A 15,297-nucleotide genomic window follows, 5' to 3' on the forward strand; every position below is an offset into this window, starting at 1 on the left:
GTGTGTCTATGTGTGTGTGTGAGTGTGTATGTGTGCCAAGGCAACATACCTAAGGCATAGACTTGTAGAGTTTCCTTTTAGTAGAGATAACTTTGCACATATCTTTGAGACAGTTAGCTTGGGTCAGGCCCCAAAGAATGATGCTGAGGGCTCATTTAGGGAATGACGATGACCTAAGCCTCATTATCTGACTATAAGCTGGAAACACTAGCCCAGAACTGGTCCCTTAGGCCATCTGTTACCTAATCATTTTGACACCAGTTGAATATCCAAAGGGCTTGGGACAGACTCACAGGCAGTAGGAAATGTTAGAGAGTGATAGTCTGGGGTCTGTCAATCATTTTTCAATCACATTATTTTTGGTTTGTCAATTAAGCTCTAATTGTCTATTTCTATGGACAATACTACTCAATTCTTCATTAATATGGAAGGCTTCCCAGAGAAGATGGTCTCCTAAGAGTTGCAAGCTTCCCCATGCTGCCACAAGGCCATAAGGGAAGTTTCTCCCTAAGAAACAAAGGAGTTTCAAGTCCAGCTGCTTGTGAGCTTAGCTGAGAATGGACTGGACTTTTCTCTCACATCCACTGAAACCAAGGCAAACTTCTGGAAGCCGAGGGTTCTGAGGTGGATTACGTATTCAAGCAGGAGAAGAAGGTCGGTTGAAGACTACAAGAGAAGAGGCTGATTTAAGCTCTCTTGCTCCTACTGTGTCCTGCTCAAACTTCCGTTTTTGTGTCTCGATCATATGAGAGATCACCATGGATCACTCATGTTTAAAAGCCTAATCAAAAGCCCCATTTCTCTCAGGAAGGAGACTCATTTTACTATGAAAACCACAGTGAAGCAGAAAGACAGGTAACAGATTCAGCACTGTTCTCCCTAACAGAGAGCCTCATGTCCAATATATTTAACTTAAGCTGATAAAGGAGATACGTGTTGAAGTGATGGGCTTCAGATGCTGTTTCAGCTCCTACCAGGCATATTTACACAGTTCCTTCTCATGAATAAGTTCAGTGGAGCAGAGAATGCCCCGTCTTGGACCAGTTCCACTTTGTGCTTCTTTTGATGCAGCCAAAAAGGGGAACTAGAGAGAGGGCTTTTCCTTCAAATGCAGAGCCAGGGTCCACCTTGGAGGTGGCTGCAAATGGCCCAAAGAAGGCGAGGCTCACAGTGGGCGAAGGCAGGCAGACAGCTCCTAACAAGAGCAGAGATGTCAATGGTTATTCATAAATCTCCCAAATGTGGCTGCAAGGAGGGTTAATTACCCCCCTTTGCCTGCCACTCAGCTTTCTCCAATGTGTCAGCCCATGACACGGATCGCTGACTTTCTAGAAATACTCCCTGGATTTGCAGGAATGTTCCGTTCAACAAATGGCATCCAATTTGCTCACGGTCCCTGGAATCTCAATTTCCTCAAAGGATTTTTCATCTCAATCCAGTTCGTGTGAAGGTTTTTTCCTTCTTCGTTTTTTGGCAGAAGGGAAAAGACAGAGCCTGCTTTACTTTTTTTTTTTCTTTTTCTTTTCTGTGCTATTCTTTATCATAAAGTGAAAACCTTTCCAGAGGAGTCTGAAATATGGGAAAAAATCCAGCTCATCTGTCAGATATTTCTAGAATTACATAAAATGGAATGAGATTTGTACAGTTTAGAACAGGAAATGGAAAATAACTAATGTGTCATGTGTTCTATGAGATGAAAACTATATGATAATCAGAAAAACAGCCCCAAATTCATCGGCCTGATTCAAAGCTCTCCTTCTTTTATCAACGCACACATAAAGCAGTAACATTCACTTTCTTAGATCTGTGGCAGGGCCACATTTGGGCTAACTCACAATCTCTTCAGATTATAAGCATATTCTCAAAGAAATGACAAGAAAGTATCTTGTTTTTTTAAAACTCAAGACACTTATGTTTTACTTGCTCTGTTCTGCTTCCTTCTAGGAAAAGAAAGAACAGCAACAAGGAGAAGATGTATCTCATGCCTCCCATGCCTCCCATCTTCCACTTTTTTCTCATTCCGGCCAGTGCAAAAGGCAGCTTGAAACTTTCAGGGCCCAGTGTACTCAAGCTGGTGGGAAGCAAGCAGACAAAAAGACTTAGAACAGATCTACTGGAACTGATGGAGACCTCTTATCTCAGGCTTCTAACCTACTGGGGGGTGGGAAGGGCTGGGGGAATTTACATAAGTGTAATAAGCACTGTTATCCTGCAAAGAAAGAGAACTTGCCTCTCCTGCCTCGCAAAGACTGTGGGGGAAAATTTAAGTGGACAAACATACATTCCTATCCAACACTAAGGCTAAATCCTTACAGGCAAGTCATAGGAAAGAAAAAATATATTTTGAAATCCTCATTTCTAAGGGAATTAAAGTTGATTTCTCAAGAGAGTTTCTTTGGGAGAAAAGGGAAACTGGGGTTTTAAAACCGGCCATTTTGGCAAACAAGATAAAAATAATAGGCAGTGACCCAAACAATTTCTGAAATGAAAGTCAACTGATCTTAGCTTCAAGAATACCATTATTTTTAATCCTTCAAGGATGGGGCAAGCGTTGTTCAGTGTTTCACCTGCGTCTCTTATGAGATCTATAAGGATTTTCAGTGTGGCTACTTATGTTGGAAAAGAGAAGTGACTAGCAAATGGATGTGATGTAAGCACCTGAATGGTTCAGACATATTCCTCTCACATGAAGTCCCCTGTGAAATGGAAATTTTAAATGGACCATTTAAGGAATATTGGGCAAACTTAAGTAGGGAATATGTTCACATTGCATCACCATGCAGAAGACCACCCCCAAAGCACCTACCATTCTTAAAAATAGGAGAACTGTATTTCCAGTCTCAGGAGTGGAAAGCTTTCTGAGGCTTAGAACACAGAAGGTTTGCTATAGATTATATCCAGCCACAGGTCATTTCCATCGACTTTAGAGCTGGCAAAACTCTTCCAATGGGGGATTTGAAAATATTTAAATAATTCAAGAAACACCATATTTCAGTCTGGGATTAACATTGGATGGGAAGTGAGTTCAACAATCTTTTCAGCAGGTCCAACCTAAATATTGAGTATAGAGAGCTGGATGGAATACAAGATGATCATTCTGGAGAACTGAATTGTCTTTGGGCCATGATGTGAATGCCACCACTCTTACTTTAAATATTATGAAGTTGGCCAGATAATTTAAAATCCATGGTTTCAAATTAACAGTATGTCACAAAAGCAGAACTGGTCACAGAGAATAATTTATGCTATCAGCCAGGATTGGCAGCACTGGTTTGCCTCTCTACCTCCTTTCTGTTCCTTAAACGACAACTAAATTTTCCTGGGACATGTTCATAGCTTTCAAAAGACCTGGGTTCTAATGACGAGATCCCTTCTGGGAGCTTCTGGCCCTCCTTCAATCACTCAGAATGTCCAGCTCTGTCCTCTGAGTTACCAGGTTCCCTCAAAGCAAATCATTTCCATGAACAGCTTTAACACAGCAACTCACCCCAGTGAGGTTCTTCCCGAGCCTTCTTTAATAACCTTATCCTCCAAGCCTTCAAAGGAGAAAGATTTTTTTTAAACCACTGAAATCCAATTTATCATAATCACATATGGCTCTCAGGGGGGATTTTTGAAGCCGTGGTTTTTGGGTCTCCCCATGCAAGAACCAACTGGATTGTTTTTCTTGTACAATGGTTGGGTGATTTGGTGAACAGTAGCATTGCCTCATAACTCAAGCTGGCAAGAAAACGGCTCTTAGGTTTTGGTTTTTGTTTTGTTTTTTGTTTTTTTTTTGCTTTTCTTGGGTCTCAACTAATGGTATGAGCAAAGAGAAAAGTTGGTGACTAGAGAGCAATTAATCTCTTTTGGCGTTCCTGTCATCTGTGTGGCCTCCCTGGCTGGGATGAAGAACATCAGAAAATGAATCTCTTTATAAATAATCACTTTTGATTTACAAGATCCTGAAGTCCTGCCTTTATGTTCTGTATGGAGCTATAAACCTAGAAGAGTTCCCTCCCCAGGTCTCTGTTCAATTTCTCTTTATCCCTTTAACTTTTTCTTTTTGGGGGAGGAGAACAGTTCAAGACATTTGTTGGGGCTGCGGCAATAAACACGAGTGAGCATTGCTCAGCAAACATGCCGACTCTTACACTTGCAAAGAGCCAAACTGTCCTTAATTTTTCAAATTATACTTTGACCCAGTTAACTGGAGTTATTTCGGCATTAACTCTCTGTCTGCTTCACACAGGCTGTTGTGCCATTGAACTTGCACTGGCTCTTTTACAGGTTACTTAGAAATGTAGCCATTGACATATGTGGGGGAAAGCCAGGCCCCAACAAGAAAACAACAAAGAAAATAAAAATTCTGAGACCAATGCTGCCGAGCTGGGGAGGCTGAGTGGGCTTTACAGGAGTCTAAGAAACACGTAAGACCCTAAAGAAATGTACCCATTAAGGTGCCTTCGTGAAACAAGCATTCCCCAAGTTCATCTGCAACGAGCGAGGGGACCAAGGGCTCCTTGCCTGGCTGTGACTGCAAGGGATCTGGGCGGCCAAGTGTCAAGGCTCTGTCCGTTCTCAGAAGAGGTCTCCTGGGTAGAATAGAATCAGAGACATTCCCAAAGGAGGGCTAAAGGATGGGCAGCTCAGCCAGCTCTTCATGCCCCACAGTGTTCCTTTAATCCTTCCTAGAGGCTTCAATACCCTTGTAATCTTACATTCACTATTGTCTGTGGGACAGCCCCCAGGGTAACAATTCTCTTTTGGACAAACAGTAAGAAGACACTGGAGTCGCAGGCCAGAGTCCATCAGCTAAAATCCTCTCCCCAGTCTACCACCCAACAAGAAAAACTCCATTCACTGGCAGTGGGCTGGCCCTGAAAAATGGCAGCTTCAGGCCAGGGTGTCTCTGGTCTGAGTTGAGATGCCTCCATCTCTGCTCTGAGGGGCAAACAATGCCTGGAGTTTGGTTTGCAAAACACCGTGCTATCTATCATTTCCTTTTGATTCCCCACAACAACTCCACCTTCAAAATGGGCATCCTGGAGCCCAGAGAACTCAACTGCCCATTCTCATAAAGTTAGTGGCAGGGCCGGCAGGAACTAGAAGGCAGGCTTTCCAGGCCCTGAGTTCTGGCAATACCGCGTTGCACCCCGAGCTTAGCGGCTCCAACTCTGACCCCAGTGGTCCGGGCCAGAAAATGAGGCAGATGTCCACAAGGAGGACAGAGGAGCCTCCAGCCCCTTCTGCTCTGTTTCGTTAACTTGAGTATGTCAGAAGCACCTACTGGTCCAGGGCACTTGGGCTAGCAAGCAAAAAAGACTCAGGCGATCACTAAGGGGACCGCAGAACCTGTTAGATGGCTACCCAAGGGGCCTCCCCGCAGCTCCAGAGCCTGGAACTACGCAGGACAAGCGGGAGTAGAAGTTCGAATCCGGAGGAATACGACCCCCCTCAACCCACCCACCCACCTACCTTGGTGCAGCGCCCTGGGCCTCACCTCCAGCCCGAACGCGAGCAGCTGGAGCAGGGAGTCGGCCGGGGTGGCAGGTTCGGGGAAGTTTGGGGTGCCCTGGGGGAAGACGGCCCACCTGTGCAAAGGCTGGAAAGGAAGAGAGGGAAAGCAGGCGCCTGGCACCGCTCACTGACCTGGCCACCGGCCTCCTCCGTGGTCCACGCGTGCAGCCGCTCCGAGCTCCCCGGGGCGCTCCTCCGAGGTCTGGGATTCGCAGGTTGTGGCGAGAGCTAGAGTGCGTGCGAGGGGGGAGGGGGGACTCGAAAGTGGGTGGGAGGAAAAACATCACCGCCCTCACACCACGAGGGAGCAGCGGTTCTCTCGGATCCGGGCGGCAGAGCCAAGGCGCGGGTGCGGCGGCCCGGGGCCACCTGCCCGCCCGCCGCCCGCTCCCCACTTGGCCCGCGAGGCCGGCGGCTCGGCGCGGGCGGGAAGTCCGCGACCACGCAGCCGCTGCAAGCCCGCACCCCCTCGCCTCCCCGACACCGCCGCTTTCTCCCCTATCCCCCGACCCGAAAGTTAAGAAATCGGGAGAAAGTGTGAGGCTCAGCCGGCGACTTTCCCATCACGCAGCGCCCCCACCCCCCCGCTCCTCTGGCTAAGCCAGCGTTGGGGTCTTAAAGGGACCGCACATCTTCTCTGGCCCCTCCTCCCGCTCCGCGCTGGAGGCGCCTAGGAGCTCCCCGCTGCTTGCTCACAGCCTGATGACACTGGCTACCCTCCGACTTCCCTGCTGGAAGCCCTCAGCCCCTCTCTTCTGGCACCACGGCCAGACCACGGGACGCGGGATGAACTGGCCTCGAAACTGATGCCCTATAGCAGGCTGCTGATCATTTCGGGGTGTATCCCAAATCCACATCGCGGCTCATAAAATGGCAAAACGTTGGTGCCCTTCAAGGCAGGATGGCGATGAGTGTGTGTCTGTGGAGGGACAGGCGATGACTTAGAAATCTGCTTTCGTCCACCAAGAGAGTTCCCAAGACCCAGGGAAAGGGTCTCCAGTAGCTGTTAGGTGTCTTGAAGAAAACTTGGGAGTGGCTCACCAAGAACCCATCCGTGAAATCGCAATATCACTGCGATCACCTTTGGTGAACCTGAGATGGACTAGTCCAAATTTGAGTTTATTCCATGAGCAAGAGTTACAAATTATCAGAATTCTCTAAGGGCCCGAAAGTGGTGTCTTGACAGACAGTACCCATTTATATTTTGAGCTCAATGGGGTCGCACAGAGTCTGACACGACTGAAGCGACTTAGCAGCAACAGCAGCAAATTTAAAGGAGAGCTGCAGGATTTTTTCAAGGTCGAACTGCCTTACATTGATACTCTTAACATCAACATGCCACTTTATGGCTTACAGAGTACTTTTCTATGCATCATCGATACTTTTTAAACTCTCACAACAAACGGAATGGTCTGTCCGTGGCCTCGAGTGTTGGAGTTGGCCAGGAACTTCTGGACCATTCATCTCAACCTCTTCCTGTCACCGAAGAAACTGATGGAGGAGGGAGCGGGAGACATGATGTATGGAAGGCCGCTCTAGATAGATTTGACCTTCCAGTTAAGATTTCCTCACTTTCAACCCACTGCTCTCTGGCTGTTATCGCCAGTCTATAGATGAGGAAACTGATGCTCAAAGCAATTGTGCTTGCCAAAACCATATCATATATCACGAAGAGAGAACAAAGGAGAATGAAAACAAAAATAATTGTCCCTGGAAGTTAACTCTTTTTTTTTCTTTCTTCACAAGTGTTAATATCATCCAACTAGCCCTGAATTGCTGGGGATGTTTATTTCAGTGCTAACAAAGAAAACTTGGCCCTTTCTGAAATGTTGCCTTCAGGGCCCAAAATGTCTGGTTCCATCCTGCCACCTAGGTAGCCATACATTACCACATGCATTCAATTTGTGCTGTACTATATTAGTTTGAACTTGCTGATTTGTTGCCTCGTAACCATTCTCATGCCATTTAAGGCACTGATGTTTTGTCTCACTGCACTGAGTTCCTCAAGGCCAAGGACTGGTTGTTTAATTTGCTTTGTATCTGCATTCCCCAACCCCCATCATCACTCCCAATGTGCTTAGAGTGTATTCAGGAAAATGGGTGTCAGGGAACAGACAGGGACAAGCATAGATCCCAGTATTAAAAATCAGTATACTCACTGAGATTTAAAAATTCATTTGGCTACAACCACTGGCTCCCCTTGCTTGATGTAGTATTCTGATTACTCCATAACAAACCATCCCCAAACCTAGTGGCTTAAAAGCTTCCAATGATTTATTATGATCAAATGGTTCTTTTCAACTGGGCAGTTTTTGCTCAGGATATCTTGTACACTTGGCAACTGTATAAGGGGGTGCTGGAATGCTCTGAAACGTTCTTCACTAGTGTAAATGCTGGTGGTCCTTATATTCATTCCAGTCTTGATTTCTGAATTGGGAACTCCAACGTGGGTCTTAACCTAGACTTCATACCAGATCTTTTTCAAGATAAACTGATGATTATCTCTATCCTTTATTTTTCTCTACTTATTAAACGGGGAATCTAGCATAGACCATCTCATAGTCATTCTTAAGAAGTTCTACTTTGAGATAATCATAGATTTATATGCAATTGTAAGAAATAATTCGCAGGGATCTCAAATTCCTTTCACTCCCAATGATAACATCATGTATATCTATAGTTGTTGTTTAGTCACTGTCATGTCCTACTCTTTTGTGACCCCATGGACTGTATGTAGCTCACCAGGTTCCTCTGTCAATGAGATTTCCCAGGCAAGAATACTGGAGTGGGTTGCCATTTCCTCCTCCAGGGGATCTTCCCAACCCAGGAATCGAATCCATGTCTCCTGCATTGGCAGGTGGATTCTTTACCACAGGGCCACCTGGCAAAACATATCTATAGTACAATATTACAAATGGGAAATTGACATCAATACCATCTATCCACCTTATTCCAATTTCAATAGTTCTATATGCACCCATCTGCCTGTGTGTCTAGCTCTATGATATGTTATCACGTGTAGGCTGATGTGATCACCACCATAGTCAAGATACTAAACAGTGCCAACCCCACCAGGGTCTCCACTGTTACTCATCTTGTCTCCCTCTCTTCCTGACAACCACTAAACTGTTCTCCATCTCTGTAATTTTGTCATTAAGAATATTACATGGAATCATACGTAGGTTACCTTTGGAAGTTGGCTTTTTCCACTCAACATAATTCTCCAGAGATCTATTAAAGTTGTCCCAATATCAAGCGTTTGCTCTTTTTACTGCTGAGTGGTATTCCATGGTATGGAGGTATCACAGCTTGTTTGACCATTCATATATTGCAGGATATCTGGATTGATTCCAAATTTTGGCAATTACAAATAAAGGGGCTATGACCATTTGTCTACAGATTTTGCATAACCTAAATTTTCATTTCCCCTGAATAAATGCCCAATAGTGCAGTTCCTGGATTGTATGGCAAATGCATGTTTAGATTTGTAAGGACTGCCATATGCTTTTATAGAGTGCCTACACTATTCATATTCCCACCAGAAGTGAATGGGAGATCCAGTTTCTCTACATCCTTGTCGGCATTTGTTGTTGTCATTATTTTTCATTTTAGCCATTCTGATGGGAGTACAGTGATATATCATTGTGGTTTTAAATTGCATTTCCCTAATGCCTAATGATAGCTACTATCTTTTCATGTGCATATTTAACTTCTGTATATCCTTTTCAGTGAAATGTTTCTTCATATATCTTGGCATCTTCTAACTGAATAGTTTCTTACAGTCAAATTTTAAGAGTTTTTTATTTAGGTACTGATCCTTTGTTGCATACATGGTTTGCAAATATTTTCCCCCAGATGGCATCCTCTTCCCCTAAGCATTTATACAACAAACACTTTTAATTTTGATGAGGTCCATTTAGTCAGTTTTTCCTCTTATGGATTGTGTTTTGACAATAAGGCTAAGAATGCTTTGTTTCAGTTCAGTTCAGTTCAGTTGCTCAGCCCTGTCCGACTCTTTGTGACCCCATGGACTGCAGCACACTAGGCCTCCCTGTCCATCACCAGCTCCCGGAGTTTACTCAAACTCATGTCCACTGAGTTGGTGATGTCATCCAACCATCTCACCCTATGTCGTCCCCTTCTCTTCGAGCCTTCAATCTTTCCCAGCATCAGGGTCTTTTCCAATGAGTCAGCTCTTTGCATCAAGTGGCCAAAATATTGGGAGTTTCAGCTTCAGCATCAGTCCCTCCAATGCATATTCTGGACTGATTTCCTTTAGGAAGGGACTTCCCTGGTGGCTCAGACGGTAGGAAGATCCTCTGGAGAAGGAAATGGCAACTCACTCCAGTACTCTTGCCTGGAAAATCCCATGGACAGAGGAGCATGGTGGGCTACAGTCCACGGGGTCGCAAAGAGTTGGACACGACTGAGCGACTTCAATTTCACTTTCACTTTCACTTTCCTTTAGGATGGACTGGTTGGATCTACTTGCAGTCCACGGGACTCTCAAGAGTCTTCTTCAACACCATAGTTCAAAAGCATCAATTCTTCGGCGCTCAGCTTTCTTTATAGTCCAACTCTCACATCCATACATGACTACTGGAAAAACCATAGCCTTGACTAGGCAGACCTATGTTGGCAAAGTAATGTCTCTGCTTTTTAATATGCTATCTAGGTTCGTCATGACTTTTCTTCCAAGGAGCAAGTGTCTTTTAATTACATATCTGTAGTCACCATCTGCAGTGATTTTGGAGCCAAAAAAATGAAGTCTGTCACTGTTTCCACTGTTTCCCCATCTATTTCCCATGAAGTGATGGGAGCAGATGCCGTGATCTTAATTTTATGTATGTTGAGTTTTAAGCCAACTTTTTCACTCTCCTCTTTCACTTTCATCAAGAGGCTCTTTAGTTCTTCTTTGCTTTCTGCCATAAGGATGGTGTCATCTGCATATCTGAGGTTATTGATATTTCTCTAGCAATCTTGATTCCAGCTTGTGCTTCATCCAGCCCAGCATTTCTCATGATGTACTCTGCATATAAGTTATGCTTTGTTTATCCCTAGATCAATTTCCCCCCTATATTTTATAGTATTATAGTTTTGTTTTACATTTAAATCTGTGATTCAGTGAGTTAATTTTTATATAAGGTATGAGATATAGATTAAGGTTCACTTTTTGCCTGTGGATGTCCAGTTGCTCCAGCATCATTTTTAAAATAACTATCTTTCCTCCATTGAACTTCTTTACACCTTGGTCAAACATCAGTTGGGTATTGTATGGGTCAGTTTCTAGTTTGTCTCTTTCCTTATATCAATTTCGATGTCTATCCCTCTATCAACAGCATTCAGTTTTTATTGTTTTAGACATAGAGTAGGATTAATGTCAAGTAGAGTGGTTCCCCTACTTTATTCTTCCTTTTCAAGATTGTTTTAATTATTCTGGGTCCCATACCTTTCTGTATAAATTTTAGAATAAGCTCATCTATGTCTACAAAAAACCTTTCTCAGGTTTGGCTAGGAATTGCATTAAACCTGTAGATCAGTTTAGGAAGAACTGACAGCTTTCATGTGTCTTGTCTTCCAATCCATGAATACAATACGTTTCTCCATTTCTGTAGGTCTTTCTCGATTTCATAGATCAATGCTTTTTATATTTCAGCATATAGATCTTGTACACATTTTGTTAGATTCATACCTACATATTTTATTTTCTTTGGAGCAATTGCAAATGTTATTGTGCCTTTAATTTTGATTTCCAGTGTTCACTGCTAGTATATATAAATGCAATTGATTGTTGTGTGCTAATATTGTATAAAGTGTACTGTAGAACACATAATCATTTTATTTTTTCCCAGCTTTATTGCAATTTAATTGACCTAGAACATTGTGTAAGTCTAAGATGTACAACATGATGATCAGACATATGTATATATTGTGAAATTATCGCCACAATAATGTTCGTTAACATGTTCATCACCTCACGTTGCCTCACATAATTACATTTTTTGGGTCTATGGTGAGAACATTTTTAAGATCTACACTCTTAGCAACTTTTAAGTATATAACAGGGTTATATTATATATTTAATTATATGCTAGCTGTAGTCACCATGCTGTGCCTTAGAGTCTCAGAACTTACTATTTTATAACTAGAAGCTTGTACCCTGTGACCAATATCTCCCCATTTCCCTCATCCTGCAGCTCTTGGCAGTCACCATTTTACTGTTTCAAAGTCTGGCTTTAAAAAAATTTATTTGGCTGCACTATGTCTCAGTTGTGGCACTGGAGACCTTCATTGCCTCATGTACGATCTTTGTTGTAGCATGTGGGATCTAGTTCCCTGCCCATTGAGTTGATGATGCTATCTAACCATCTCATCCTCTGCTGCCCACTTCTCCTTTTGCCTTCAATCTTTCCTAGCATCTGGGTCTCTTGCAATAAGTTGGCTCTTCGCATCAGGTGGCCAAAGGACTGGAGCTTCAGCATCAGTCCTTCCAATGAATATTCAGAGTTGATTTCCTTTAGGATTGACTGGTCTGATCGTCTTGCAGTCCAAGGGACTCTCAAGAGTCTTCTCGAGCACAATTCAAAAGCATCAGTTATTCAACACTCAGCCTTCCTTATGTTCCAACTCTCACATCCATACATGACTACTGGGAAAACCATAGCTTGCTTTGGTCATTGAAATCTCAGGAGAAGTGATGTGTGGAAATAAACAGTTAGTGCATGACTTGTCCCATTCCCTTCCCACTAGCACAGGAATCATGAATGCATATTTGGAAATGAAGCCTGAGTTTCAGAGTGACTAAGATGAGCAAAAAAGATGTCCTTTTCATTATAGGGGACTGGAATGCAAAAGTAGGGAGTCAAGAAACACCTGGAGTAACAGGCAAATTTGGCCTTGGAATGTGGAATGAAGCAGGGCAAAGACTAATAGAGTTTTGCCAAGAAAATGCACTGGTCATAGAAAACACCCTCTTCCAACAACACAAGAGAAGACTCTACACATGGACATCACCAGATGGTCAACACCTAAATCAGATTGATGATATTCTTTGCAGCCAAAGATGGAGAAGCTCTATAGAGTCAACAAAAACAAGACCAGGAGCTGACTGTGGCTCAAATCATGAACTCCTTATTACCAAATTCAGACCTAAATTGAAGAAAATAGGGAAAACTGCTAGACCATCCAGGTATGATCTAAATCAAACCCCTTGTGATCAAACAGTGGAAGTGAGAAATAGATTTAAGGGCCTAGATCTGATAAATAGAGTGCCTGATGAACTATGGATGGAGGTTCCTGACATTGTACAGGAGACAGGGATCAAGACCATCCCCATGGAAAAGAAATGCAAAAAAGCAAAATGGCTGTCTGGGGAGGCCTTACAAATAGCTGTGAAGAGAAGAGAGGTGAAAAGCAAAGGAGAAATGGAAACATATAAGCATCTGAATGCAGAGTACCAGAGAATAGCAAGAAGAGATAAGAAAGCCTTCTTCAGCGATCAATGCAAAGAAATAGAGGAAAAGAGCCGAATAGGAAAGACAAGAGATCTCTTCAAGAAAATTAGAGACACCAAGGGAACATTTCATGCAAAGATGGGCTCGATAAAGGACAGAAATGCTATGGACCTAACAGAAGCAGAAGATATTAAGAAGAGTTGGCAAGAATACACAGAAGAACCATACAAAAAATCTTCATGACCTGGATAATCACGAAGGTGTGATCATTCATCTACAGTCAGACATCCTGGAATGTGAAGTCAAGTGGGACTTAGGAAGCATGACTACAAACAAAGCTAGTGAAGATGATGGAATTCCAGTTGAGCTATTTCAAATCCTGAAAGATGATGCTGTGAAAGTGCTAAACTCAATATGCCAGCAAATTTGGAAAACTCAGCAGTGGCCACAGGATATGAAAAGGTCCATTTTCATTCCAATCCCAAAGAAAGGCAATGCCAAAGAATGCTCAAACTACCACACAATTGCACTCATCTCACATGCTAGAAAAGTAATGCTCAAAATTCTCCAAGCCAGGCTTCAGCAATACATGAACCGTGAACTCCCTGATGTTCAAGCTGGTTTTAGAAAAGGCAGAGGAACCAGAGATCAAATTGCCAACATCCGCTGGATCATCAAAAAAGCAAGAGAGGTCCAGAAAAACATCTATTTCTGCTTTATTGACTATGCCAAAGCCTTTGACTGTGTGGATCACAATAAACTGTGGAAAATTCTGAAAGAGATGGGAATACCAGACCACCTGACTTGCTTCTTGAGAAATCTGTATGCAGGTCAGGAAGCAACAGTTAGAACTGGACATGGAACAACAGACTGGTTCCAAATAGGAAAAGCAGTACATCAAGGCTGTATATTGTCACCCTGCTTATTTAACTTCTATGCAGAGTACATCATGAGAAACGCTGGACTGGAAGAAACACAAGCTGGAATCAAGATTGCCGGGAGAAATATCAATAACCTCAGATATGCAGATGACACCACCCTTTTTTGATGAAAGTGAAAGTGGAGAGTGAAAAGGTTGACTTAAAGCTCAACATTCAGAAAATGAAGATCATGGCATCCGGTCCCATCACTTCATGGGAAATAGATGGGGAAACAGTAGAAACAGTGTCAGACTTTATTTTGGGGGGCTCCAAAATCACTGCAGATAATGACTGCAGCCATGAAATTAAAATACGCTTACTCCTTGGAAGAAAATTTATGAGCAACCTAGATAGTATATTCAAAAGCAGAGACATTACTTTGCCCACTAAGCTCTGCCTAGTCAAGGCTATGGTTTTTCCAGTGGTCATGTATGGATGTGAAAGTTGGACTGTGAAGAAGGCTGAGTGCCGAAGTATTGATGCTTTTGAGCTGTGGTGTTGGAGAAGACTCTTGAGAGTCCCTTGGACTGCAAGGAGATCCAACCAGTCCATTCTGAAGGAGATCAGCCTTGGGATTTCTTTGGAAGGAATGATGCTGAAGCTGAAACTCCAGTACTTTGGCCACCTCATGCAAAGAGTTGACTCATTGGAAAAGACTCTGATGCTGGGAGGGATTGGGGGCAGGAGGGGAAGGGGACGGCAGAGGATGAGATGGCTGGATGGCATCATAGACTCGATGGACGTGAGTCCGTGTGAACTCTGGGAGTTGGTGATGTACAGGGAGGCCTGGCGTGCTGCGATTCATGGGGTCGCAAAGAGTCGGACACAACTGAGCAAGTGAACTGAACTGAACTGAACTGAACTGAAGATGAGCAAAGATCCCAGCAGAATTATTTTGGAAATCAAAAGTGTGTGATACATGGAACTTTGTGCAGCACAGCTTCTGAGATTTGGAGGGTGCTTCTGTTTGCAGTGTAATCTGCCCAATTCTGACTGATACCACCAGTAAAAACAATTTTGTTTCCTAGAAGTAAACAGAGCAGCTTATAGATCCTGGAAACAGAGTTAATAGAAGTCATTATTTTTGGTTCCGTGTGTTCTTTTTAGCTAAGCTGTCATTTTCCATTTATGCCTTTCAGGTACTGTATCAAACAAAAATTACCCAAGGAATTTTTTGATTTGTGCTTTGAGTTATACCTGAATAGTATTTTATAGAAATGATTTTCCTTTTAACTGACTTTAAGAGAATTGTGGGAGAAGTTTACATCATTCTCTTCCCAAAGAAGCACATCTCCAGATTTATCATAAAGCCAGTGAAAAAGCACGATTTTGTTTCTAGGGAATTTCAGGAACATATGTATTTTAAACTCATCACACCATGCAGAATTGTAGTAAATATATAAAAGATGAAAGGGAGTGTATTT

General features: G+C 43.2%; 1 protein-coding gene across 5 annotated transcripts in view; it reads right to left on the reverse strand.

The window, feature by feature from the left end:
- Positions 1 to 15,297, reverse strand: part of CHRDL1 (chordin like 1) — a 448,603-nt gene that overhangs the window by 136,202 nt on the left and 297,104 nt on the right. For 3 of the 5 annotated variants that reach the window (XM_052662915.1, XM_052662913.1, XM_052662910.1), the window contains exons 1-2: positions 5,632 to 5,713; positions 1,912 to 2,071 (exon numbers count right to left, since the gene is read on the reverse strand). The exons of 1 other annotated variant lie outside the window; for it this stretch is intronic. In XM_052662915.1, the coding sequence (XP_052518875.1) occupies positions 1,912 to 2,019 (108 nt within the window). In that variant the 5' untranslated portion in view covers positions 2,020 to 2,071; positions 5,632 to 5,713. Of the gene's footprint in view, positions 1 to 1,911; positions 2,072 to 5,631; positions 5,714 to 15,297 lie in introns of those variants that run through there. One more of the 5 variants, XM_052662911.1, reaches the window with a different exon arrangement.

The sequence above is a fragment of the Budorcas taxicolor genome, chromosome X, assembly GCF_023091745.1.
Source record: "Budorcas taxicolor isolate Tak-1 chromosome X, Takin1.1, whole genome shotgun sequence".
NCBI classification, from domain to species: Eukaryota; Metazoa; Chordata; class Mammalia; order Artiodactyla; family Bovidae; genus Budorcas; species Budorcas taxicolor.